This window comes from Corvus brachyrhynchos, unplaced genomic scaffold (assembly GCF_000691975.1).
Source record: "Corvus brachyrhynchos isolate BGI_N302 unplaced genomic scaffold, ASM69197v1 scaffold42, whole genome shotgun sequence".
NCBI classification, from domain to species: domain Eukaryota; kingdom Metazoa; phylum Chordata; class Aves; order Passeriformes; family Corvidae; genus Corvus; species Corvus brachyrhynchos.
In genome coordinates this window covers 2031854-2059692 of record NW_008237242.1, presented here as the reverse complement: position 1 = coordinate 2059692, position 27839 = coordinate 2031854, and the positions used below count along the sequence as shown (strand labels likewise).

Sequence of the window (27839 nt, the reverse complement as noted above, 5' to 3'; positions counted from 1 at the left end):
GAGCTTGTTGCTGCTAAAGATGCCTTCTTGCTTCTTTCTGCAGGACCATGGGATCTGGGTACTTAAATTGCATTGCATTCAGAAGTTTCAATAATTCAACTTGTGTATTCCAGTTTTGCAGGAGATCTAAACAGATGCTGGGAAATCTCAACTAGAACATGTTCTCATGTTTGGAAGAAATTACATAACTCCTTTAACAGAGAGAGCTAAACAAAAAATAAATCCGTTAGTAAGCTGTTGTTTTAGACTATTCTGCTTATTTCTAATATTGTTTGATGGTTAAGGGATTAAAAACAACTTATTGCAAGGGATTTGTTATCCAGCTTGAAATATAGGTTAAGGGGTACACAGAGTCACAGTCTGGGGGTTTTTTATCTTCTTGACTGCATGGCACCGTGTAATTTATTAGTAAAACTAAGAGGACAATTGACTGTCTTAATGCCCATATGAAGGAATATATTTTACCAGCATTTCAGTTAAGGATTTAAATCACTGCTGGTCAGTCCTAGATTTTGAAATGGCCATCAGGCTGGTCACTCAGAGCTTGTTAGCAGGACCTCTTACAAGGTGACCAAAGATGCTTACTGGTCTGCTAGCTAACTTTGAATAGCTGTTTACTCTGAGTCTTTGTCTTAAAGAACAACGAACTGTGATAGCAGGTATGATGAAACAATATTACAAGTGTCTGTGTCTTGCATTCTTGCCTAATAAATGAGTTTATTGTCACTGGATTCATCAAGCTGGACCGAGACATGGTAATTTGGAATATCTTTACCCATTATAATTATTTTAAGATTGCATCCAGATATGTAATTCTTAACAGCTAAAAAGCAGGTTATTTATGAGTGACTTCTGTCTTGTGACTGTGTCCAACACAGGATGCCTTACATATGGATTACAGAAAACTACTGAGAAGGAATGCCCTTCTAAAGAGCTGGCTTGTGGTTTGGCTTTTTGTTACAGAGTGAAAGCTCTAGATGAGTTTTAGTCTCATTCAAACCCACAAAAAATACTGTGTTGTTCCTTTATATTGGCTGGGGGAGGAATAAAAAAGGAATCTTGGGACTTCAGTCCTCCAGTACCCCAAATGAAGACTCCAAAGCTGTTATACACTGAACTTGCTGTTGTAAACAGCTCTACTTTGGGAACTATTTTTCTTTACATGAGTCACTGTTATGACAGATTTACTAGGCAGTTAATGGCTCTATTAATTCCATACATAATGTCTTTCCTATATTCAAAAGGTACTGTTAAACAAAATTGGTTTATTTTTAACCTTGCAAGTGCTTCACAGTATTTCCCCATTCAGGAAAAAAGTGGCATTTTCTGAAAAGTGGACTTTAGAGCACTTACAGTAAGGCAGTTTTGGCCAGTTACTGGCATTCTTCAGTACACACAGCTTTGTTTGTTCTCTAGCTAATAAATAACAAAAGGAATAAATAAATTACAAATTCAGTCACGACAATTCTAGTCTATTCACCTACAAAATGAGAATCATGCATGTTATCCTGCAGCTTCTAGCCATACTATGCAATGCAAAGATGGTTGCCTCACTTTGGGGGGAAAGCAGAAGGTAAGTGTTCTTTGTCTTCTGCAGCTGTCCCCACTGTTTTGTTTCTCTAACACAGAGTTTAAACATCCCGTGTGGACATTTCTAATGGTACCTTGCTCAGATATCCTATGAAAAAGAAAACTACTTCTTGCTGTATTTTGAGGAGTCAGATAAGCAATGGTTTATCTGTTTATTTTGGGTATACGTGACACAAAAAAAGTGACTGATAGTAGTTGAAGCCATATTTTTGGAGGCAGGTAAAGCTCAGGTATCTTTTTTCTGTTGCATGCAAGTTTCAATCTATTTCTTTCTGAAGATGCACAGTTTAATGCTGATAGTACTTCTCTTAATATTTAAAGTCTCCTAGATTGCCTATTTCTAATCTTAGAAAATATAGCCCTTGTGTTTTCACTGCAAGTATCACTAGGAGAACAAAGGCCTAGTCCCTACCAAATGATCACGTGAAAACATCTAAAGAGCTACTCTACCAGAAATGTCTGTGTCATTTACAAGAATGGTCAAAACTAAGTGATGAAAAAATGTGAGCCTTATACTAGACATATGTTGAAGCCAGCCCAGAGGAAGCCACAAAGTTAATAAGAAGACAGAAGCACCTCCTCTACAACAACAGACTGAGAAAGTTGGGGCTGTTAAGCCTGGAGAAGGTTGTGTGGAGACCTCATAGTCCCCAGACCTTCCAGTATCTGAAGGTGTCTACAGGGAACCTAGAGAGGTACTCTTCATCAGGAACTATAGTGATAGCATGAGAAGTAATGCATGTACTCTGAACGAGGGGAAATTTAGGTTAGGTTTTAGGAAGGAGTTCTTTACTTTGGGGGTAGTGAGACACTGGAGCAGGTTGCTCTGGGACACTGTGGATTACCAGCCCTGGGAGTGTTTGCAGCCAGGCTGGGAAAGACTTTGAGCAACCTGGTCTAGTGGGCGGTGTCCCTGCACATGGCAGAGGAGTAGGGACAAGATAATCTTGAAGGTCCCACCTGGGACACCTTTCACTAGACCAGGTTGCTCAGAGCTCCATCGAGCCTGGCTTTAAACGCTTCCACAGACGGGGCATCCACAACTCCTCTGGGCAAGCTGTGCCAATGCCTCACTACCCTCACAACAAAGAACTTCTTCCTAATGTTTAATCTTCTTATCTCTTCTAATCTGTTCCCCCTTATCCAGTCACTCCATGCTCTGGTAAAAAGCCCCTCTGGATCTTTCTTGTAGGCTCCCTTCAGCTATGAGATGGCTGCAGTGAGGTCACCCCTAAGCCGCCTCTTCTCCAGGCTGAACAATCCCAATTCTCTCACCCTTTCCTCACAGGAGAGGTACTCCATCCCTTTCATCATCCTAGTGGCTTCCCCTGGAGTCCCTGTCCTTCCTGTGCAGGGACCCCAGAGCTGGATGCTGTGCTCCAGGTGGGTCTCACCAGGGCAGAGTGAGGTGGGCAGAATCCCCTCCCTCCCCTGCTGCCCACAGGGCTCTGGATGCAGCCCAGGACACGTTTGGCTCTCTGGGCTGTGAGTGGCATGCCTGGGGCATGTCCAGCCTCTCACCCACCAGCACCTCCAAGTCCTGCTGGGCAGGGCTGCTCTTGGTCTGCTCATGCCCAGCCTGTGCTGATACTGGGGGTTGTCCCTCCCCAGGTGCAGCATCAGCACTCGGTCTTGTTAAACCTCATCAGATTCCCATGGGCAACTTCTTGAGTTTGTCCAGGTCCCTCTGGATGGCATCCCATCCTTCAGGTGTGTCATCAGCACCACTCAGCTTGGTGTCATCTGCTAATTTGCTGAGGGTGCACTCAATTCCTTTGTCTATATCATTAATGAAGATATTAAATAACACTGGTCCCAGTATGGACCCCTGAGGGATGCCACTTGTCACTGATGTCCCCTGGGACTCTGAGCCATTGACCATTAACCTCTGGATGTGACCATCCAACCACTTTCTTATCCATCTATCAGTATGGAATTGAATCCATCACTCTCCAAATCAGAGAGAAGAATGTTGTGGGGGACCGTATCAATGGCTGTACAGAACTTCAGATAAATGACATCTGCAGCCCTTCTCTTGTTGCCTGATGGAGTCATTCCACCACATATTGGTCAGGCCCTTGCTCCTTATGTTTTGGTGGTTATTACTACTTTAACATTCAGATCCAATTAAAACACGTTTAATTGTGTATCTTCAGTTAGAAACCATTCAGACAGAAGACATGATTCTTAGAGAAAATACATCGCAGACAAAACTGGCCAGCAGTCCAGCTCCCCAGCATACCAAAGGCTATGCAGCTTGAAGACGGTGCTAGCAACTGCAGTTGGCAAAGTATGCTCTCAAGTGATGCTATCATGTCTTCAAATTCAAGAAAGATATGCCTTATTTCTTGGTCAGTGATAATTATAAAATCAATATTTTTTTTTGAGTCATCTGTTTTGTAACTGATGAAGTCAACAGCCCGCTATTCTGAAATATGACTCAACAGCAAATCATCAGAGCTGTGTGGCCTGAGGGTGTATAGAGTGTACTGTGCAATCCAAGACAAGGTGCAAATAGTTCTGTGTACTGATTGTGAAACAGCTTTTGCTTTCCAAAGAGTGCTCTTCTGTCCCTCAAACCTCTCAATAAAGGATAGCAGAGAAGATGTTTTGATTTCCATGCCTGTCTCTGAAGTTTATGCTCCCAGCTGTCACCTTCAGTGATGTGTTTCAGTAGCTGAACTGCTTTTACCTCCTCTCCTATATAAATTGTGTGACGTAGTATCTGCTTCAATGTGGTTTTTCAGAAACATTTTTACTTCAAATTTAACATGGAGGTGACAAGTTTGCAAATTTCTGTACTATCTTGGTTCTTGTAAACAATGTTGATGAATATATGTCCCTTTGAATTCCCAGATAATCTGTATAGTGGATGCAATAGTGGTGTTTCAGACTTTATGAATCATTTGCAATGAGATTTTTCTGACTTTTTTTTATTATTATTTTTATTTCTCTAACCTCAAGTAAATTCAAAACCCTAAAGCTGGATCTGCAGCAAATCATGTGAACCTCATACAGTATGCTGGAGAAGGCCCATGGGTGTATGTACATCACTCAATGAATATTCTTGCAAAAGTTGTTAAATTGTGATTATCATAAAATGATAGAATCACCTAGGTTGGAAAAGATCTTTAATTATGTGAAAAATGTTGCCACCCAAAAGTCAGTCAGAGACTACCATCAGCTCAGGTTTGCAGACAGTTGATGGCAAGAGTTCCATTTGCATTGGAAACTTCAACTCAGTCTTTTCTGCCTGTGGTTTTTATTTTAGACTCTAAATAATGACAACAACCTCTGGGAGAATCTTTAGGACCTGAAATAGTTTAAGTCTGATTGCTAGAGAAGCAATCAGACTGCTTTCCATGATTAATTCTTCTTGCCTGTACGGGTTTTTGGCTCTGTTTTTACATTAATTTAGAAATTCAGAAATATATTTCAATGTAAATTTGTCTAACATCAGAATACTTGGTAACTACTAGGAATACGATAAATATCTGCTTTCGTAAATTCCATTAAATGCTTCAATATATCTTATAGGTCTAGCATCTAAGGGTTCTCACTCCTACTAACTTTAAGGAGAACCTGTCAGTCTTCAACCCAAGATACCAGAACAGATGTTGTTACTCAGATGTTTGCAGTCCTCCATCGGTAAGGAGATGGAAAGGCATTCTGCAGCTACAGTGAGGAACAAGCTGATTCTCATTCATTTGCCGGAGCAGTAGATTTTAATTTTTTCCCATTGCTGACATTACTGTCATGCTGAGTGGTAAGAAAATACTTCATAGAAAACTGTACAGGAACTTTTCAAGAGTTGCTTGCTTAGCATGAAGTATCAGTAAGATGAGCTAATTACAGATGAAAGAGTTGCTTTTGAAGAGGCTACATCAAATTTCAAATACCCTACAGAGACACCAAGCCTAGGGATAGCTTGGAGGGTGGCACAGCGTCTCGCTGATGACAGCCCTTGGCAGGCGAGTCACAGCGGTTGGAGGGCGAGCCCCTCACTCTGAGGAGCGAGCCCCAGGCTAGGGTGGTAGAGGCATCAGCAGAGGCGAAGAAGCAGGACGGACTCTCCGTGTGGGTTCCATGAGCAGCTTTATCACAGATGAAGGATCCAGGCATGAAAAGCCAATTTTACAAGAGGGTCCAGAGGTTTTATACTCAGGGAAAGGAAGGCAGGGATAAGGGTAACAACCAATTGTGTAAGGCAGTAGGGGAGGGGTTAACTAGGAAGTAGCCAATGGACATAACTTGTAGGAGGGATCACAGGGAACAACCAATGGGGCATCATGTTACACAGAACTTTCCAGAACTGATACATATGCAACTAAGGGGATAAATATTTATGGCTTTCTACATAAAACTAGGGGAGAACAGAAACCAACCAACTTGTAATAAGCAAATTAAGGAAACTGAGGATTATGGGAACTCACCATCACCACAGAGGTGATCTTAGACATTGGTGCCTGACCACCAGGACTCAAATGCTGTTGTTCCCTCTGGGGTCATAGTGGCTATAGCCACTTGCACTGCAACACAGTTCAGCTTTCCAGAATTTCATAGACCTACTGAATACGTTGAAAGGAACTTCTGAAGATCATCTATGATGTTGTCTTCAAAACAGGGCTTTAGATTAGGTTATCGAGATGTCCTGCCAACAGTGTTGCATATTTCCAGGAAAGGACGTTCTACCTTTTCCCTGGGTAACCTGTTTCTTGTTTAATAGTTGTCACGGCAAGTGTTGGGCAAGCCTGCGATCCCTGAGCTGGTGAAGACTTGATAGCTAAAAAAAAGTCAATTTATTGTCTCAATAACAACTTAGTACACATGTAAACTGAACATAGAATAAATGGCACCCGAGAGTTGGACCAAATTCTATGTCTTTCTCATCCAAACTGCAGATTTCTTAATCTTGTGGAATCAGATTACATTTGTTTGGACTCCTGCGGTATTTGTATGACGTAAGGGGGTCAAAGAGCGGAGGGCAAAGCCCTGCCCGCAATGAAAACCCATACGTACCTCACACTGCAGGAGCTGCAATCTGCCAACCAGCTCGGCTCAACAAAGAAGGTGCCATTGTAGGGCAGAGGCAAGAGCATTAACTTGGAGAGATGCAGAGAGAGATTGCTTCACAGAGGATGAATAGTTCAAATGTAAGGCCAAATTGCAATAAGTTACTGAGAGTAAACAAGGCAAGTCAGACTTCATTGCTCCTTTATTCCTCTGCTATCTACTACTGCTACCTGTGAAGATTAAGTCACCAGTAAACTTTTTAAACTTGATAAGTCATTCTACAGTGCATCAGTTTTTAATATATACCAGTGGGTTCTTTAAGGGAACTTGATTTCTATTAAGTGATGGCCTTACACTTACTGAAAACTAGAAGTTTGATGGTATTTAGAACTGAGCACCAAAACGACGAGTCGCTCTAAAAAAAAGTAGGCCTAACTGCAAGAGTATTCAACTTGGCAAGCTGAAGAATAGTAAGACAGCTAAACATGTCTGTTTTTTCTAGCAATGTAAGTTATCCTGTTACCAAGTAATACCTTTATTTATGAGTCTTCTTTCAACTCTGGAAAGCATTTATGCTTTTATCCAGGCTTAAGAGCAACACCATCAAAGTCAATAAGCTAAAATCATAAAGATGTATTGAAGTGCTACATGCATTTGAGATGTGCTGCTGTATCTTTGTCTTTAGCTTTACGTATTGGGGAGTGCAACCACTGTCTGAATAGGAGACTGCAGATGTTCTCTGTATATTATTGTTTCATTCTCTTCAATAACATGACCCACCAGAAGAGCATTTGTATGCACAAAGATCTAAAAAAGGGGAAAAGACCTGGCTTATTAAGTCTTCAAAGTTTATTTTAATGTAATTTTAAACAACCAAAAAATTTAATATTAGGCAGCTGTTGATACGTCTCAGTACCGCTGTGAAAGTGAAACAGAAAGCTTGAAGATGCTTCCAAAATACTGGTCTATGGTTTAAATAAAAACTCACATGTGATTTTAGTATAGTGCCCAGGACTGTACTGGAATATTTTGTTTGACAGCTCTTCAGAAAAAGCTTTTTACAGGGGAATAAGGGAACTGAATGCTCCATCTCCAATAGACTGTAAACTGAGCAGCTGGAGCGCGTGGGGGCCCTGCGACCCATGCACCACTCAAAGGGTAAGTTGTCCTTGGAAGTCTTTGTTCCAAAGTCACAACCAAAGGGATGATATCTGTCTGCCTGTTGGTTATGAGAAAATGTCAGATTTCAGCTTTTAATACTGGTATGTTCATGATTTGATGAAACCCAAAATAATGTCAGATTTGAAGCCATAGAGTAAGAGAATACTACATCCAGTTCTGCAATACTGCTCAAGTATTCTCACTCAAAATATTTTCTTCATAAAAATTACCTATGTTGGCCATGTGGGTGTTTTTGTTTAAAACATAATTTTCAATTTATTTTTATTTTTTTTAATTATTTTGTTTTTCAAAAGCAAATGTTTATTTTCTTTGGGGAGTTCTTTTAAGACTTTAAAAAATCAAAGACTTGAAAGCATACAAAATATAAACGATGCATTTCCACACTGGTGTGAAATAAACAAAATAATATAGTAAACTAAATAGTGAAAAATTAGCATCTCTACATACTAGCTAAGTATTTTTAAACATAATTCAATGTTATTTTAAGCATGAATTGTGCCCATGGATTTTCAACAAAAAAATTCACCAAAGACGTTTCATTTTAGAAAGTTCTAAGTTCAGCTGGAAACCCTGAATTTCTGGTAGAGCTCCCTTTTCTCTCTGAGCAATATTAATAATGTTATTTGCCTTTCAAGTTTCGCTCCAGACGTATTGAAAGATTCGGGCAGTTTGGTGGAAGAGCATGCCTGGAAGCCCTAGGAGACACACAAACCTGTAAAACCAGTGAAGTCTGTCCTGAAGAACCAGAACCAGACTGTGGTACTGACTTTCAGTGCAGTTCGGGTAAGTTTTGTTTTCATGCCATAGCAAGTAAAGCAGTAACTCAGAAACCACATTTTACTTCTGTGAGTACGTTGTATCAGCCTCATGCTAGCATTTAAAAACAGTCCATGGACAGGTGGGTTCAAAGCCACAATGCCAAAACCACAGCAGCAAAACCACTTACGAAGGGGTACATTCCTCTCATCTTCCATTTTAATTTGCATCTAGTTTAATTTCATCTGTAACTTCTACTCCATGATTAGAAGCTGACCATGCTGACCATATCCTTTCTTCTAGCTTAACTGCCCCACCTGCTATTGAATCACTAGTTTTATGAAAAATCACCAGGAAAAAAAACAGGACTGAAGGAATTTTAACAGAATGGATATGGAAGTTTAGTGATCTAACTGGTTTGATAGATGTTAGTTGGAGACCAGAATGCATCTAGATCCAAAATAAGGTATAAATTTGTGAAGTAATACAAGGCATATGAATGTAGTGCTCAAGATTCATCAGAAATCAAAACAAAGTAGGAAAAGTTAATAGTAGTAAAACTAGTCAAAACAAAAAGAGAAAGATAGTAAATTAATTTGGAGTTCCAAGACATTTTTTGTATTGTTTTTAGCTCAAATACTGAAAAGCGCAAATAAAGCAATTCAAAATTAGAACATAGACCCTTAACTACTAGTTCACCGGCGTTGTGCGCCATTTACAGGTGAGGTTGATGGTATCAAAGTGTTGTTTTATTATGCTATGGCTAATTTACCAAAGTCTTTAAATCCTGTAGGAAAAAAAAAAAAGAGTCGCTGTAAAACTTGTGATATGTAAACCCTGTTGCTTTAGAAATCACTATAGTTTTGGACAGTACATATTATTCATATAATATTCAAATAATAAAGTCCAAATAACAACAATTTAAATTATTTCAAAAGAATTCTTTGTTGATGTTTAATTGGTATTTTCCTGTATTCTCTTAATACAAATAAGAAAATCCCAACCAACCTAACAATTGAAGTTTACTACAGCACCATCTAGCATTTAACAATTTTCTTCAGATGACAGCAGTTCTCCTGCCACTTACTTTTCTCAGTCATCCTACTAGCTTATATGTCAATACAGTAGTATGCAGGGGTTTTTATTTGAAAGTGGCAGAGTATAGGATTTTAATCCCTCCTGACAATAGTAGAAATATACCTAGGGGAAGATCTTAATAAAGAGTAGCTGAGGGGGCCATTTAAAGTCCGTCTTGACAAAAATGCATTCATGCAATGTTTTATTCCTTGATCAGGTCGATGTATAAAGCGAAGACTTGTATGCAATGTAGATAATGACTGTGGAGACTATTCTGATGAAGATGACTGTGAATCTGACCCACGATCACCATGCAAAAACCATGAAATTGATGTGTCTGAAATTGGTAGGACTGCAGGACACGGGTATGTAGTAAAATGTAGTACTAGGTCTAGTGAAGAATTTGGGACTGACTCCAAAGCCAGCTGAAAAAACTTGGACACAGTGACATTCCCAAAAGTGGAATCTGAATCATGGTAGCATTTGTATTAAGAAATGCTATGTAGCCTTTGAAAGAACACTTAACTACCATTTTATTTTGTATACTTGTGAGGATAAAATGTGCAGACAGTGTAAATCAATCATAATGTTAGTAAATAGAGCCCTACATAGACATCACATGCATAAACTTACATATTATTTAAATGTAAAGTTTATAGATGTATAGATTTGTTTCTAATGATATTTCACAACTAATCAGTAATTCCCAATTACTTTACTAAAATGCATGTCTAAAAGAGAGAAAATATCTCTTGACTACTTATACAATGGGATGCCTTAGTGCAAAAACACTTTGCGTGCAGCTTTTTTCCAGTATTGAATTCTCCCCTTCACAGATCTTTGTTGTTTACAGGAGCTTTCATCATTAATCTAAGTTGAAAATGAATCTTTCTGCTCTCAGACCCTTCTGGGTTTCTTTCATCTCTAACAGAAAGAAAACGTGACATATTGTTTACCTATAAATAGAGTTAGAAGGCAGCAATCCAAATTGAACAGAAGATAAAAGTATACTACAGCATCACCATGTGTTTAATGAAAAGTATACATCCTTTTCATTTCATTTCTTACTGTGCAAGAGCAAAAGTGCTGTGTTTTTTAGCATGGGGAAGTAAACCAAATATATAAGCAATTTAAAAAGTTTCTATTACAATCTATTACTAAAATCTACCATGATAAAACGTAGTATAGAGACTCAGCAGCGATGCTGGTGATTGATGATTTGTTTACCACTTTCTACACTCAGACAGGTACACATATATTTTTCAGATTTAAATATTGGAAATTAAAAGATTGAAATGTATGAAACAGGCACAAAAGGGCAAAAAACTTATACAGAATCCTCCAAGGAGCAGTTATTTTTGGAAATATTTCTTGTACATCAGTATATAGATGCACAGAGCTATACAGCTGTTGTGCCTGCTTTCCTAGTTTCGTAAGGGTTTAGATTTCCTCTCTTATGCTCCAAGAAATGCCGGTATTCCACTAGGTCACACCCTGCAAAATGAGACAATGCTAGGAGTAGCTGTATATTCATTCTAAAGTTTTGATGGATGTTGATAACCAAGTATCTACCAGCAAACAAATATAAATTATTAAAAATATATATACATAGTTGAGATGTACATTTTAAATCTACAAGGAATGCTTTCTCACATGTACTGGTCAAGAGCAAATGTTCTTTCTCACAAATATATTGGTCAAACAAAAATGGTTTTTACCTCCTTTTATTCCTAAGGTTCTCACCATGTTTGATGTTTAATGTTTTATTTATTTCTCATACACGTTCCTTCAAGAACTTTACAAAAGATGTATCCTTATCTCCAATACTCAGAGGACAAGACCACAAGAGATGAGGCAAGCTGCTTGGATGGAGCAAGATTCAGTTTCACAGCTATAATCTCCATCTCTTACAAAACATGACTCTTCCACTCTTCATACCATTGTCTACAGGTCATGTGTGCTGACATCCCCTCTTTTGAAGTATAATTTCTCTTGGTTTTTTCTTGTAGAATCAATGTTTTAGGAATGCAGCCACTGGCCAGCCCATTTGACAATGACTTTTTCAATGGTCTTTGTGAACGGGTGCGTGATGGGAACACACGGACGTACTACCGCAAGCCGTGGAATGTGGCTGTTCTCACTTATGATGTAAGTTTAAGTCCTTTGAAAACTAGGATGTGTTTAATTGAAAGTCAGGTCCTGGCATACTCTTGGAAGACTCAGCATATCTCTTGAGTCAGGCAGCAGCTTTTTAGGCTCAAGCTTGTGCTAACGTCTGGAGGAAAACATCTTATGTTAACATTTACTTAAGCAGTTAGGCTCAGTTATGCCAGATAAATTGCCGCATCTTCGTTGCTGCACCCTTGCACAGTAAATGAAACTATCTTTCTGGAAGGTTTAAAATATGAGCAGAGGAAATGAACAAAAGATGTACAGAAAGGATTATGATACCCAACTTTTACTACGTAGAAGAGCAAATAAGCTACACTTTCAAGGACATGTAAAAGCCACTGATAAAAAGGCAGACATAATATTACAATATTCTTGTCCTACTTGTTTTGTCTAATCAGTGCTGATTTTCTTCTTCCCACTGGGGAAAAAAAATCTGTTAGGCTTTTAAGTTTCAGACTATGACTTTCAGTGAAGTTTGAACACCAAAAATGTTGATCGTTGAAAAAAAGTCAGATACTTTTCAGAAATCAGAGCATAATTTTGCCTCCTAGATTACTGTAAGTAGGAACTTGATGAAACAAATACAATTTAAACTAGGTCCTTCCCAAAATGAATAAATCTGACCCAGAGATCTCTGGTTATATTTGATTTTGCTGTATAACAATTTTCAGTTGCTAAAATGTGATGTTCTGCTAAAGTATGCTAAAATAAACACTGAAACAGGTATTCTGAATTAGTTATTGTTTTCTGTAAGAAAAGAAGGCAGAATCATAATTCTGACTTATTTCAGAAGTCAGGAGCTTTTAGCAAATCTTAACTGTGTTTTAGGAAAGAGAGACTATTACTCCTCACATAAAGTCAGAGAATCTCCTGAGTTGGAAGAGACCCACAAAGATCATTGAGTCCAACTCTGGGCCCTGCACAGGACACCCCAAGAGTCACATGAGAGCATTGTCCAAATGCTTCTTTGAGGCTTGGTGCTGTGACCCTGGAGAGCCTGTTCCAGTGCCCAATCACCCTCTGGGTGAAGAACATTTTTTAATATCCAACCTAAATCTCCCCTGACACAATTTCAAGCCCTTCCTTCACTGGTCACCAGGGAGAAGAGATCAGTGCCCTCCTCTACCCCTCACAAGGAAGTTGTAGACCGTGTGAAGGGATTGTTGGCACACAAAAATTACTTTAACAGTGTTACATGCTGAGATTTAATACTTACTAAATTATAGCCACTGCAGTTTTCTGTTCACTTTTGAACCACTGAACTGATCCAGACGAGATAGTTTGTGGAGGAAGTGCTATTTCCATTTGTTTTGGTTTAAAGGAAAAAGAGCTGTAAGAAAATGCATTGATATCCTCTGTAAAAGGTACAGCTTTAAAGTGCTACATAGATTTTTCTACTACTGCCTATTTTGTTTTCTCATACAACCTTTTCTTTACAGACAAAAGCAGACAAAACTTTGTCATCTGTGTACTACAATGATCGTGTGAAAATGCTACGAGAGGTTTACATAGAAAAACAGAAACATTTTAGTGCTGGCTTCTCTCTGAAATACACACCTACTGATGGAAGTAAAACTCCTTCGGAAGGAAATTTCAAATATGATTACAGAAAGAATTATACATTTGGTTCCATCCTGCAAAGCTACACAGAAAGGGTGAGTCAATTCTTCTAAAGGTCTTAATGTAACTATTTTACAAATTGTATGGTTTATGCAGTGTTAGAATAAGGCAATAATAGTCTAAGTATTCTAGTCAGCTGGTGCTCTTTTGTCATTTATTTTAAAAAAAAGAAATACAAGTGACAGTAGGGTTAAGATTTCAGACATGGCCAAAGGGCAACTCAAAGTATCTTCTTTTTCCCACTGTTCTATCTTTGACTAGCAAGCACTCTCATCTTCATCAGGGGCTTGATGTCAGAAAGGATCAAGACCTCTGGTCTCATCCTGATTAAAGAGCACTCTGATCTAGTGCAATGTGGGCAAATTAGATCGAGTATTGTGATGAGAAATTGCCACTGAGTACGCCTACACTACATAAACACAAAATAAATTTTAGTAACAACTGAAAGATCAGATCTCAGACATTTGGGTACATCCGGACAAATAAAATAGCCAGGACTAAAAGGCACAGGCACTAGCACTGGTGCATGATAATTCACAGTTTTAGCAGCATGCTGCCCGTGACTTTAGTCAGTGCTAGCTCTCATGCTCTCATAAGCAATGCCCATCCTGCACTTCCCCACAGCATGTTTGAAGGGAATGTTCTTGTAGACAGTGTGGAGAAAAGCAAGCCCATTTTGGGATTGCACACAAGCCATACCACTACCTGCCCTTTGAAACAGCGGAAAGACCCTACCCCATTTTATTTGACAGTAAAGAAGTAGCCTTAGCATTTAGTGAGGTCAAAACAAGATAGACCACAAAAAGTGATGCTAGACATGTTGTGGTTGAATCCCAGCCAGCAGACAAGCCCCAGGCAGCAGCAGGATCGGGGAGTGAATGGGAAGGGTAAAAATAAGAGAACTCATGGGCTAAGATACAGCCAGTTTAACAGGGAAAGCAAAACCCGTGCAAACAAGCAAAGCAAAACAAGGAATTCTGTCACTGCTTTCCACGGTCAAGCAGGTGTTCAGCCATCTCCAGGAGAGCAGGACTCTATCACGTGTAATAGTGACTTGGGAAAACAAATGCCATCACTCCAAACATCCCCCCCTTCCTCCATCTTCAAACCACTTTATACACAGACCCCAATGTCATATAGTATGGAAAATCCTTTGGATCAATTTGAGTCATCTGTCCTAGCTGTGTCTCCCCCAACCTCCCAAGAACCTCCAGCTCCCTTGCCAGCATAGCAGTAAAAACAGCAGAAAAGGTCTTGCCTGTGTGTAAGCAATGTTCAGCAATAACAAAAACACCTCTGTATTATCAACCCCTGTGTTCAGCACAAAACCCAAACACAGTCCCATGGTAGCCATTGTGAAGAAAATTAACTTTACCCCAGCCAAAACGAGCACAACATGACATTATGGCCTAATCCAATAGCTGTGTGCTAGTAGAATCAACTGATCAGGTCATATACCCTTTTCCACCCTACCTGCCAAAGTCTGTGATTACAATATGCCATCATACTCAAAGCCTATCAAGCCCATAGAGCTAAAATATACCATGTGCAAGGAATACTAGGTTTGCCTCAACTATTAAAATTTTCAGGTTTGTCAGTCTTGTTGTCTAGGACCCATTCAGAGCTCTGGAGGTCAAACAGATATAAGGGAAAGCGAAGCTAAGTTTTATCACTGATGAATTAAAATAATGCTGAAGGTCTGCACTATTAAGATAAGCTGAATCCAGCACTGCCTTTGTTGTACTGGTATGAGTTTTCTTGGGATGGAAACAAACCATTTGAACCTCAAACCACAGATGCAAAAGATCAAACTCTATGGCTCAGGGGGTTTTACTGTCAGCCTATAGTCTAGTGACTTGGGATAGGAGTTTTGGACTCAAATTCTTGCTCAGAGATCAGTTCAGAAAATGAGTCACAATCTGTCACAAGCAGAGTTCTATCACTGCAAACTCATGTGGCTGCAGGTTTGTGGAGTGGCAGTTCCTGCATGAGAACCCTCCGTGGCTCACATGAAAGTTAGTGTCAGAAGCCTGGAGGTGCTGGGAGGCGCCTGGAGGTGCGGGGAGGCACCTGGAGAGAAATAATTTGTGCATGCTGGTTGGCAAGAATATGGCACCTACAAAAATCTCACAGTGATTTAGAAGCCTGAAGATTTCTGCCAGTCTTAAGCAGCATCTGAGTCAGCAGTTTAAGATCCATTAAATGGTGCTGGATAATGTGGTGGTCAGGTCCTAGGTCCCTCTTACATACCTCCTTTTGGGCACTGCTATTAAGGGAGTCATAAATACTGCAAATAATAATGGGGTTTGGAAGGGATGTGTTTCCTTAGAGTCTTAAGTGCAACTATTTCACAAGATTTTATTTCACAAGTTATGGGCAGTAGCTAAGTCCTAGTTTAGAACATGATATAAAACCACCTGGAGTGTAATTTACAAAAATATCAGTTGCTATACCTAGCCTTATAATGTATGTATGGGTCAAATGCATCAAATGGATTTTTTTCCTCATTAATTTTCATTTTATAATGTTGTTTTGGAGATTTCTTAATTGGAGATATGCCCTTCTTTCTGGCAGTCAGGAAGGTTTTGTTTTTAATTGGAGCTGTGCCCTTCCTTCTGACAGTCTGAGAATAACAGGGAAGCGATCCAAAAAAAGAGAGAACTTAGTTCTGCTCTGACTTTATAAACAAAGAGGAAACTCCATCTGACCTGAGTGGGCAGCTTCTGTTCTTTAGCAAGCCATGTACGACTACTTTTCAATGTTATAAAATCAGAAAGCCACTTTCCGGTAGGCATTGTGCTTCAAGAGACCTGTTATCAAATAGATCACAAAGGCTTTGCTGAAATGAGTAAGACAAGAGTTCTGCAAAATTAGAAGAACTAAAATAACTCCCTTGCTGCTTCCTCAGTTTAAATCAGAGAGCTTTTTAATTTTTATCAAACAAGTTGGTCCCTCTTCCATAATGCTAGATTGAATGCCATGGTGAAAAGCACTGCAGCTTCTTTACAAGTAAAACAGAACAGATTTTTGTTGTAACCGCTTGACTCTGCCTAGCAGGCTGCAGCTCCCTGAGAGCACAGCGGGGGTTACCTAGGGCAGTGTGACTGGTCGCATCCCAGAGTCCATTTCAGACAGCCCCACGATGTCGCTCCGGCAGCCAGCAGTGTTACAATGCAGTGGTGGTAAAAAAGGGTCTCTCATGAGAGTTTGAGATGGCTTTATTCACATGCTGTCCCGATGCCTCCGAAGGCAGAGAGAGACCCCCGTGGTCTGGGCGCGGGGTGATTTTGTCAGGGTCCCTGGGGCGGTCCCTGGGCGGGGTTGGGGTACAGAAACCAATAGGGAAAGTCTGAGGGAGTGGCCAAGGCTAGGGCAGGGAACAGAGGGAACATGGCATCGCAGAATCAGGGGGTTAACAGGTTACCACAGATTTTCCTGGCATGCGGCATACCAGAATGACACTCTCTTCTTTTTTCTTCTCCCTTCATTCAGAACCAAACCTTCCTTCATATAAAAGGACAGATTCAGCTGGGAAGATTCCAAATTCGGAGTCGTGATATCCGCCTCAGAGATAGTTTCCTTGATGATTTAAAATTTCTGCCTACTGAATATGACAAGGGGGAGTATTTCAAATTCCTAGAAGACTATGGAACTCACTATGCGGTCTCTGGAACTGTAGGAGGAAAATATGAACTGGTTTACGTGCTGGATAATTACGCTATGTCTCAACTAGGTATGCTTTTTGTTGGCTTTGCTATGCTGATTGTCACCAAGTTCTCAGACTTTCAGAGAGATGTGGGATGGTAGATCTGTGCCTGTGGAAAAATACTGAGAACAGGACAGTTCAGTGCATGCTGCTTGTGACACACCAGTGACATTATAGAATTACATGAATTAACAGAGAGAAGAGTCAACATTTGTAACTTACAGAATTATTTGAAATCTCTGTTTTAAGTCTGTGACTGAGAGGGGTAAAAAAACCTTAAACAAACCTCGTGAATAATTAGCAATAATTGCATGATTCGCAAGAGATCTCCAAAGACTAGAAAACCCACCTAAACCTTAAATGCTATTTGCTAGTTGGTACCTTTTTGTGGTACAATCACTCTAAGAGTATGGTGGTGACAAAAAAGAAGGAATAAATTGAAGTGCTCTCTAGAAACCGTATGGAGCACTTAGGTGTGTTGAAATTGATTTTATATCTTTCAACATTCACACTGGAGTATTCCATATCCTGATTAAGATAGGAGAGTAAAAAATTAATCGTCCTTCACATGCAGTTAAAATACAGGTGGGTTTGTGCTGGATTAAAGTGATCACACTGGAATAAAGTGAAAAAAGGCAATTCTCATATTGATTTTGGAGATCAGAAAATAAGTACCTGCTGCATGCAGCACCGATAACAATATTACTCTCAAATATTCAAGCTATGCAAAGGGACATGGGGCAAATATGTCACTTATATTTCCCACTATTAGTCTGTTCAGCACCTCAAAATTGTGGTTCTGGATTTTTTTTAAGTCCCAATTTTTTAAGTCCCAATTTCAAGCAAAATTCTTTCTTAAGAACTTCCTTCACAAAAGTGAAGTTTCAGATAATGTGTTTGAGTTCAATAAGGATAAAGGAGGTGTTGGAAACAGTAGTGGGTAGAAGAGGATTAGAATTCATAGAAAAAGTGTAGTTTTAAGAGATCAGTGGCCCTGATTACCTTTTTGGGGGAAAGGAGCAGAGAAATATAATTAAGATTCGGAGAGAGACTGGGAGAATTCAGTAACTTAGCACGTAAAAAGAGTAAATATTAAGCAGCTGCAAAAGACAAAATTTCAATATAATAAAAGGAAAAAATGGTCCCTAAAGGGACACCTGCTTTCAACTAGATAAAGGAAAACAGAAATCCATTTTTGGTATTTTCCTAATCACCACAAATCTCACCTGCATCTGTTCAGGCACTTCAATTACAATCATTCTCATATTGAGTACATAAACAAGAAAAAAGTAAAAGATAAATGGGAAGAAAAAAGCCACAATCATTTCCAATAGCCCTGAAATGTATTTTGTAAGAATAATAATGTCTTGGTGTTTATGCTCATTCAATCTATCTAATTACCTATTTCTACTTCCAGGAATCACTGTAGAAGATGTGAAGAAATGCCTTGGCTATCACTTAGATGCCAATATTGCATATACAAACATACAAGCCAATTTTAGTGTTGATGGTGGTAAATGTGAAAAAATGCATGTGAAGGACAAATGTAAGTATATCCTTGGTTTACGTTACGTCTTTTGCTTAAGGAAAGATAATACCAGTTGCTTCCTCTGAATAATCAATATAGTTATTGCTGTTAGGGAAAAGACAAATCCAGTAGACCAATATAGGTGGGATTCACATTCTTCCATGCTCCCAAGTCAAAACATGGAATGTGTTCCCAGCATGCATACACATGAACACACTTATATGACGCATACACACATATATACATACAAACATCACTGGCCACGCGAATAAATACAGACAAAATACAGACAGCACTCAGGCAAACACAAATGGCACCAGTGGCTTCATCCTTTTCTCCTCTCCATCTGATCAGGGAGAAAGTCTTTTAGTGGGCAATCTTTTAGTGGGCAGAACCACAGGATAGCTGATGGTTGGGAGGGTCCTCTGGAGACCACCTTGTCCAACTCTTCTGCTCAAGCAGGTTCATCTAGAGCAGATGTTCTCCCCAGGCAGCACAGACCTCAGGTATTTCAGTCCCTCCACAATATACATATATAATCAGTACAGATAACTCTAGCAGCTGACCTGAAATATCCAGTTGAACCAGCAATTGCATCGTTAGCCTCTCCTGTTAGTGACAGAGATATATAACACCAGGCCCACAACTCCACTACCACTGCTGGTGCAGACTCCCTGACACACACACACACACACACACTCTCACGCTCATGATGTCTCCAGTGAACGCCTTAGGTGCTCGGTCTGCCCAGCAATTGGCCCTTAGATCCTCTTACTTCCAGTTGCCTTAGAAATACACTCATATGCAAACAGGTCTCAATCAACCCCAGGACCATGAGGTCTCTCCAGTATTTGGCCTAGATACCCTGGCCACTCCAGTAGCCAGCTCCTCCACTTGTCTTGCTCTGGAGACATAAAATCATAGAATGGTATGGGTTGGAAGGGATCTTAGAGATTATCTAGTTCCAACACTCCATTTTGGAAAGGGATTCAGTGCACTAAATCGGGCTGTCCAGAGCCCCATCCAACCTGGCCTTGAACACTTACAGGGATGAGGCATCCACAGGTTCTCTGGGTAATTTGTTCCATTGCTTTACTCCCCTCTGGGCAAAGAACTTCCTCCTATCATCTAATCTAAATCTCTCCTCTTTTAGTTTAAAACCATTCCTCCTTGTTCTGTCACTATCTAACTGAGTAAAAAAATTGCCCTCCTCTCTTTTTATAAGCCCCCTTCTAGTACTAGAAGACGGCAATGAGGTCTCCCCAGAGCCTTCTCTTTTCCAAGCCGAACAACCCCATCTCTCTCAGCATGTCCCTCACAGGAAAGGTGCTCCAGCACTCTGTCCATTTCTGTGGCTTCCTCTGGACTTGCTCCACCGGATCTACATCTTCCTTGTGCTGGAGATCCCTGAGCTGAATGTAGGTGGGATCTCATGAAAGCAGAGTGGAGGGGCAAAATCTCTTCCCTTGCCCTGCTGCCCATGGTACTCTGGAGGCAGTCCAGGACATGTTTCACTCTCTGGGCTGTGAGTGTTCATGGCTGGGTCATATCCAGCTTCTCACCCACCAGCACCCCCAAGTCCTTTTGGACAGGGCTGCTCTCCATGAGTTCTCTCACTTTTCTCTCAGGCCTGCTATTTCCTGACCCAGGTACAGCACCTTGCACTTGGACTTGCTGAACTTCATGAGGTTTTTGTGGGCCCACTTCTCAAGTTTATCTGGCTGTCTCAGGATGGAATCCAATCCTTCTGTTGTGTTAACGGCTCAGTTTTGTGTCATCTGGAAACTTTCTGATGGTGCACCTGACCCCACTCTCTGTCACTGATGAAGATAGTGAAGATCATTGCTCCCAAAACAGAGCCCTGGGGGACACCACCCGTCACTGGCCTCCACCTGGACATAGAGCCATTGACCACAACCCTCTGGCTGTGTCCATCCAGCCAGTTCCTGGCCTGACACTAACTGTGCCATAATCAAATCTCTCCTGATGGGAGAGAGTTTTTAAAGTCCTTGCCAGGAGTCTGAGAGATAAACGGGGACTCTCAGCTTTCACTGCTTCTTGGTAGTTGTTTATTAAGTTGTATCAGAGAAAAACAGTCACTAGCATGATCCAGACATAGCACAAAGCAGAGAATGCAGGAGAAAGCCCAATTATCAAGATTTACACAGCCTTTTAAAGATAAACTAACCAATGGTTACTAAAAACGTACATTATTTTTACTTTTCTACCAATTATTTGGTAACACAGCCAGGAACGGTGGAATTCTTTGTCCAATCATCCCAAACTACTTTTACTGCAGAATATGGAGTAGTAGAAGAAGAAGAAGAAGGTTTGGAGAACAACAACAATCCTCCATTTTGATGTTTTTTGCTTTTATCTATTTACTACATTAACAAACTCAAAACTTCTAAATTTTTCACCCTATGACAATCTTACATAATAGTCTATCACCTAATTTACACTAGTATAGTTTCTAGTTCTTTTCTAATAATAGTCAGTTTTTTCCAGGGACAGAGGTCAAGAGCTGTGTTGTTCAGGGGGATGAAACCCCTCAAAACAGGCAGAGAAATATTCTCTGCACTCTGGGTTCCCACACTGGCCCACCAACAAATCCACCCTTCAAATCCGTATGTCTCCAGTTGGGAGATAAGGAAGTCATATGGGACTGTGTCAAAGGCCTTACAGAAGGCCAGGTAGATGACATCTGTTGGTCATCCCTTGCTGACTGTTGTTGTCAATGCATCATGGAAAGCCACCAGATCTAGGCCACAGTAACAGCTGCTCTGGTACTTGGCTCCCAAGCCACTTATCCTATATTCACCCGCTAGTCTGGCTTGACACCTGCTAGTGATCACACACTGGCATATGTATTGTCACTGCTCCAGTTATTACCACTACAAACACCAGGTCCCTATCAGCCCTTGTCCAGCTCTAGATGCCGGCACACAGAGCTCCATACACATGCATGCATGCAGAATAGAGTCCCTTTCCCCTAGGAAACAACTAGAATGGAATTTAATGGTAAGCCAGGACAGACTGCAAAGATGGACAGTACATAACAGACAAGCTCGCAGATCAGTCTTTTTCTACATGCAATCAGTCCCTTTTTTTTTGCCTTTATCCCTTTATTCTCTCAAGTTTGTTCCTCCCAAAGTCACCTTGAACCCCCCCTAACCTTTTCAGTGGCACTCCTCTAAATAGATGCTAAGTATTTGAGTTGTGTAATGCCATTCTTTGCATCCAGAGACACCTTCCATTGACTCATCTTGCTGTTGATTCACCTTCAGCCCTATCCTTATCCTGCAGGGCTAATGGCTCTGCTGGAATAGGCCTGGGAGGAGTCAAAACAGGGGCTGTCTTTCTCTGATTATCCTATTTGTGTTTCCCTGCCTGTCATGGTTCCCCTCTGCTCCTTTATGTGTCTGGAGATGGGCTTTATTTCACATGGCATAAAAATTGCAAAAGGGAAGATTATTTACTGCTAAGTGCAGAAGAGGCAGTTATTTTCAGTGCTCTGCTCTTGTATTTTAATTATGAAGCAAAAGCTCCTACATTCTAATTCCTGCCCTGTTTTGGTTTAGCTCAGGGGATACAGTAGAATTACTCATTATCTTTTGCTTGTTATCAAAGGACCATGATCCCCATAATGTATCTCAGTTTGTCCTATCCCTTCTTTTCTTTTGAGATCTAGGGTTTTCTAATTTAATTGCAAAATAAAATATTTCCTCCCACATGAGAGGTATGAGCAAACAGATACTGAATTCTGCTGCAACCAAGAGTTCCCTCTATAATATTTTACAAAGAGGGCCTGGCTGCACTAGGGGTACAGATGTTCTTCCAGATGCATGGACATTAAACATCCTTCTTCTTCATCCTCTCTTCCTTTTTTCTGCAGCAGAAAGGAATGATACTGCTGTCATTGATGATGTCCTTTCCTTAGTTAATGGAGGGAAGATTGACTTTTCAGTTAAAATCAAAGAAATGTTACTACGAAGATCCAAAGTGGTTGATGTAGAGGATTATATACAGTGGGCTAAATCTTTGGTTGATGCTCCAGCAGTGATACAGCAACGGGTCAGTATAGCTTCTTCAAAGCTGTGGCTTCTTACAGTTTGAAAGCTTTTGTTCTAAGATGGAGGTGAGACTCCAAGTTTATCATGAACTTTCATGCATTTTCTTCATCTTAACCATTTCTTCAGATGTTTACTCTAGTGATAGCTATATCAAAAGGATTCAGAACTTTGGAAAAGCATGTTATGCATGGACTTTTTTTCTTCTACAGCCTTCTCCAATACATACACTTGTTCCAGTTAAGATGAGAGATGCATATTTAAAGAAACAAAATTTGGAAAGAGCAATTGAAGACTACATTACCGAATACAGTGTGTGCAAATGTGAACCCTGCAAAAATGGAGGCACCCTTGTGCTGGTAGATGGAGTCTGTACCTGCATGTGCTCAAGTTATTTTAAGGGAATCGCTTGTCAAATTCCCAAATCTACATTAGTGAAAGGTTAGTAAATACCCAAATAAACTAAAATGAGCACAGTTGTTGTTAACAATATGCTGACAAAATGAGCCTTCATAAGAACAGAAGCATTTCATTGCACTTCCTTATACCTACTGCTGTCAAATCTCAAGGGCAAGGTGTGGAAGTTAATGTAAGCTACTGTGTTCTTTCCATAAAGAAGATACTTTAATTTGGAGTTCATTGTCCCACATACACTACTGTGTCTTGGAATGACACAAAGTTCATTTAAGTACACAGGAGTATTATTGAAGCATGGTGCAGTACTGGTAAACTGATTTCAGGCAAAAGCAATCTCACCATGCCTTAAACTATTTTGTCTTCAGTTTTCTGCACAAGCTTGGTGTTTGCTAGAACATGATCATGTTTCACAATTACTGTGCTATTTTAATATTAGGTTGGTCCACAAGGGTAAAAGGGAAAAGAATGCAGTTCCACAACTGACAATATAAATAATGTACTGTGCAGTACATTCATTCTCTGTGGCCAGGTTTTTAACACACAGGTGCTCAAAATGGGCCTTAGAGCATGTTTCCTAGTATGACAAAAATGTTGAAAGCCCAGGGCTCTTAAGCAGTGCCACTGACAAGCGCATTTTCAAAAGCCAAATCTTTGTGATGGCTTGTGTGCTGGAGGCTGCAATGATCCACAGGGTCACCATAACTGAGTTGAATCATGGTGTACCTTCAAAGAGGTAGATGAAGTAATCCTGCTTGTTGTCTTAATACCAGTTGTGACTGATGGTGGCTGGAGCTGTTGGAGTGCCTGGTCCACCTGCATCAATGGAGAGAGCACTCGAACTCGCCAGTGTAATAATCCTGCACCAGGACCTGGTGGCAGACCATGCCAGGGAGAAAGCATTGAAAAACGGCACTGTGAAGAAGGAAAATAGTTATGGTCTTCAAAACCAGGTAATCAGCCTCTTTAAATGGGTTACTGCAATTTAGAATAAATGCTCAGCCAATATTTGAGGCATTTCAGAGACGCAGTTGATGAAGTGATGAATAAATTCACTTTCGTATTTCAATTAAATCTGTGATTTGATACAGCTGATCAACCACCTTGTATCAAATTTATGAATGGTTAGATTTGTATTTGAGTGTTTTGACAACTAATGTTATATTACAGAACTCAAGATTAGAACAGAATTCTGAATAAGAATAGACTTAAAATACAGTTCTCAAAAAAAACCAGATTTCATCTCCAGTCAGACCACCCATCAAAAAGCTTATGCCTTAAAGAGAGGGAACAGACATGTTTTCCAGAAAAAAAAATACTAAGACAGTTCAGGAAACTGAAGTCTCTTACTTGATAAATAGAAGTCTCTTACTTGATAAATAGGATGCTTAAATCTGATAAAGCTAGTGTTACAGCAGATTTGAAACGTTCAGCTTGAAGAAATATATTTTAAGAAATGTCTAGGAACATCTTTTTTCCCAGGTTTTTGGTTGGTTTTTTGGTTGCTGGGGTTTATTAAATTATTATTATTATTAGATTATATACTGAAAAGCAAAACAAACAAAAAAAAAAACAAGAAAGAAAGGAAACAAACAAAACATAACAGGATTTTGAGGATGTATGCTCTGGTCTCTAATCTGGCAGGGCAGACCCATATTTCTTCACCTGCTGAAAACAGTAATAGTTTTCGTGCCCAGAAAAAAGTGTTTGGGTTTTATTCTTAACATGTTGCCATAAGATTCTTACCTTCTGAGAGGCCACAAGAGGAAAAGAGGTGGAAATACAGGGAAATATGTTGAACGTTTCCCCACTGAAACTACTTGATGATAAGACTTGCAAGATGTCCTCTACCTGCACCAAAAATATCTATCAGAAGATTTCTACTGCCCTCTCTCAGCTTCAGTAGAGCTCAGCTACATCTAATATTTCACCTGTGAAGCACCCTGAAGAAAGCATGGCCAGCAAGACTTAACAGCCTTAGAGACACCTTCTACAGCACCACATCTCCAGGCTGTCAGAGCTACTTATTCCAATAGTTATTCCACAGGTGGAAAACATAACACTGAGAGAAGAATATGATACAGTTCTGGAAAATCAAGAGTAGTATCATGGGGACAGGTGTAAGTATTGTAAATTAAACAAACCAGCAAGTGGCAGATTTTAAACAGACTGAAGACTGGTCCTTTACACAATGGGCATACCAAAAGTAAATATGCATTTTAAAACGTCAACACAAAGAAATGGAAGGTTATTAAAGGTAAATAATCATGTTCATTCAGGAAGTCTCTTAAGAATCAATTTTTGCAGGATTGGAAAGTATTCTGGGAAAGTATTTCTATGTGTTCCCCTACTCCGGGACATTCCCTAGGTCAGTGCTATTGCCCTCTTGTTAAATTCAGGGTATGAAGTTAGCCTTTGCTTGATTCAATTAAGTCGGTGTTACTAAAATAAAAACAAATCTCGTAAGCAGCCTAATTTTATTCCTGCACTGTATCATTAACATGTTCCTGTTCAGCCATGAGACCAAACACCACAATGATTATTCATGACACACACATATTCACCAATGTTTCCTCTGGTATGGCAAAGAAAAAAATATTAACCTAACTAGCTTCTGATATTTGTGTGGTTTCAGACATGTGGAGTACTAACTCTCAAAGCAGAAGTCTGAAATTTAAGTCTTCTGAAAATCACACTATGAGTTTTCATTCATCCTTCACAAAATCACAGAATCTCAGAATGGGTCAGGTTGGAAGGGACCACAGTGGGTCAGCTGGTCCAATCTCCTTGCTCAATAAGGGTCATCCCAGAGCACATGGCACAGGATTCTGTCTAGATTGTGCTTTATTAGAATTCTTTTACATTACAGTCATACCTGGGACACAATAAAATCATGATCTTCATGAGCTGTGAGAGTAAAATTTCCTTTAAATTTTGACCAAATATATATGTTTTAGCTACTATTTCCTAACACTTCTGCACTATTTTTTCTTTTTTTAGAAAACATTAATGGATTTCAAACCAATTCCACGAATCACAGTTTCTGCTGGCCAGCTAGCTACCCAAGAACAGTGTAATGGCATAATTTAAAAGTACCTGCAGCTTAAATGATCTGTAATCAAAAAAAAGCAATAAACAATGAACATATTAACAGAGATGTGCTGATACAGTAGCTGTGGTCAACCTTTTGTCTGTGGCTGTCATTAGAACATGAATACTCCACCTTTGTTAGTCAATGGCATATTGGTACCCCTTTATCTATGTTTTTTTCATAATTATTTCTGGTTATGTTTTCAAACTGATTTTCAAGAATTCAAATCCAGAACAAGTATAAGAATAATCTATATAGCATCAGTTGATTGATGGTATATTGTTAGAAAAGAACTTTGAAGAGTCATTATCTTCAGCAAAATGGCCTTGCAGATTTATTTCAGCCCTACATTTCACATCTAACTCATGCCATTAATCTCCAGGATGTTTATGAAGACATGCAGTTTTACTAGAGTTATTGCTCTTGCTCCTCCCAGTATGTGCAGAATAGTCCAACACTGTATCTTGACTGTGTCAATGAGTAAAAGATTTTATGTAAAATCAGAGGCACCTAACAAAGGGATAGAAGAATTGTCATATTAACATCCACATTTTTAGCAGAACTTCCAAAACAAGGAAACAAAGCTGATGCAGTCATGTTGTCACTGCACCTACCTGTCCATCTCCCTCAGTGACTTCTGAACACAGCAGTCAATTCCTGGAAAATTTGTTTAGGGTGAGGAGGAAGGATAGTTCTCAACAAGGAGAAATTAGCGTTCCCTTTGAGGGAAAGGTAGCCATGTTAATTTAGCTGTTGTAACTGCTGGACTCTGTCTAGCAGGCTGCTGTGGCCTGAAAGCTCAGCGAGGGTTCCCTAGGGCCATGCGATTAATCGCATCCCGGAGTCCATTTCGGACAGCCCCGCGATCGGGCTCCAGCAGCCAGCAGTGTTACAACGCAGTGGATGGTAAAGAAGGTAGAGAAGGGTCTCTCATGAGGGACTGAGATGACTTTAATCACATCCTGTCCCCGCGACGTTCAGAGGTAGAGCGACAGCGTGGTCTGGGTGCGGGATGGTTTTGTCAGGGGCCCAGGGGCGGTCCCTGGGCGGGGTTGGGGTACAAGAACAAATAGGGAGAAACTGAGGGAGGGGCCAAGGCTAGGGAGGGAACAGGGGAACATACAGAGTCACGGGGTTAACAAGCTGCCACATTTAGCTATACTACTAGACATCAGAAGACTCCCTTGGAAGCAAGATATAAGGAAACAGTTAATAACAAAGATATATGAAGGCTCAGTGGTTTGGAAATACAGAAACAATAAATGTCATCAGATAAATGAGACTGGTCCCTCGCATATTGGCAGTCCAGATCTGGAAGAGTCCCTTGCAACATTCTTTACCTTCCTCCTGCCCACCACAAGTGACTCTAAAGACTTTGAGTACCCAAGATTAACCGTCACAAAAGAAAGCAGGAGAGAGAACAGTGAATCACAAAATCTACTGTGCTACAAAAATCAGACCAAAAAATGGCCTTTCACTGGTCCTGCCACCATGAGCAGTCCCTTCAGACCACAGGAGTGGCAACAGGTTTCTGCTAATAGGCTTCCAATAATTAATGTTCCTAAGCGCAAACACAGGATATTCCCAATGGACGGAACAGGATGCACATGCACCTAGCAT

General features: G+C 40.1%; 1 protein-coding gene across 4 annotated transcripts; it reads left to right on the top strand.

The window, feature by feature from the left end:
• Positions 1 to 1466: 1466 nt before the first annotated feature.
• Positions 1467 to 26285, top strand: C9 (complement component 9). Of its 4 annotated transcripts, none has more exons than XM_017730247.1 (12): positions 1467 to 1573; positions 7644 to 7761; positions 8421 to 8568; positions 9836 to 9983; positions 11628 to 11766; positions 13230 to 13445; positions 16903 to 17143; positions 18534 to 18662; positions 22540 to 22718; positions 22927 to 23155; positions 23902 to 24081; positions 26129 to 26285. In XM_017730247.1, the coding sequence occupies exons 1-11, from the start codon at positions 1488 to 1490 to the stop codon at positions 24060 to 24062; spliced, it is 1794 nt and encodes a 597-aa protein (XP_017585736.1). In that variant the 5' UTR covers positions 1467 to 1487; the 3' UTR covers positions 24063 to 24081; positions 26129 to 26285. The 4 variants fall into 4 exon arrangements, with proteins under 4 accessions (XP_017585736.1, XP_008628837.1, XP_017585738.1 ...); XM_008630615.2 differs by having other exon boundaries at positions 1469 to 1573; positions 7668 to 7761; XM_017730248.1 differs by having other exon boundaries at positions 1481 to 1573; positions 7652 to 7761.
• Positions 26286 to 27839: the final 1554 nt, after the last annotated feature.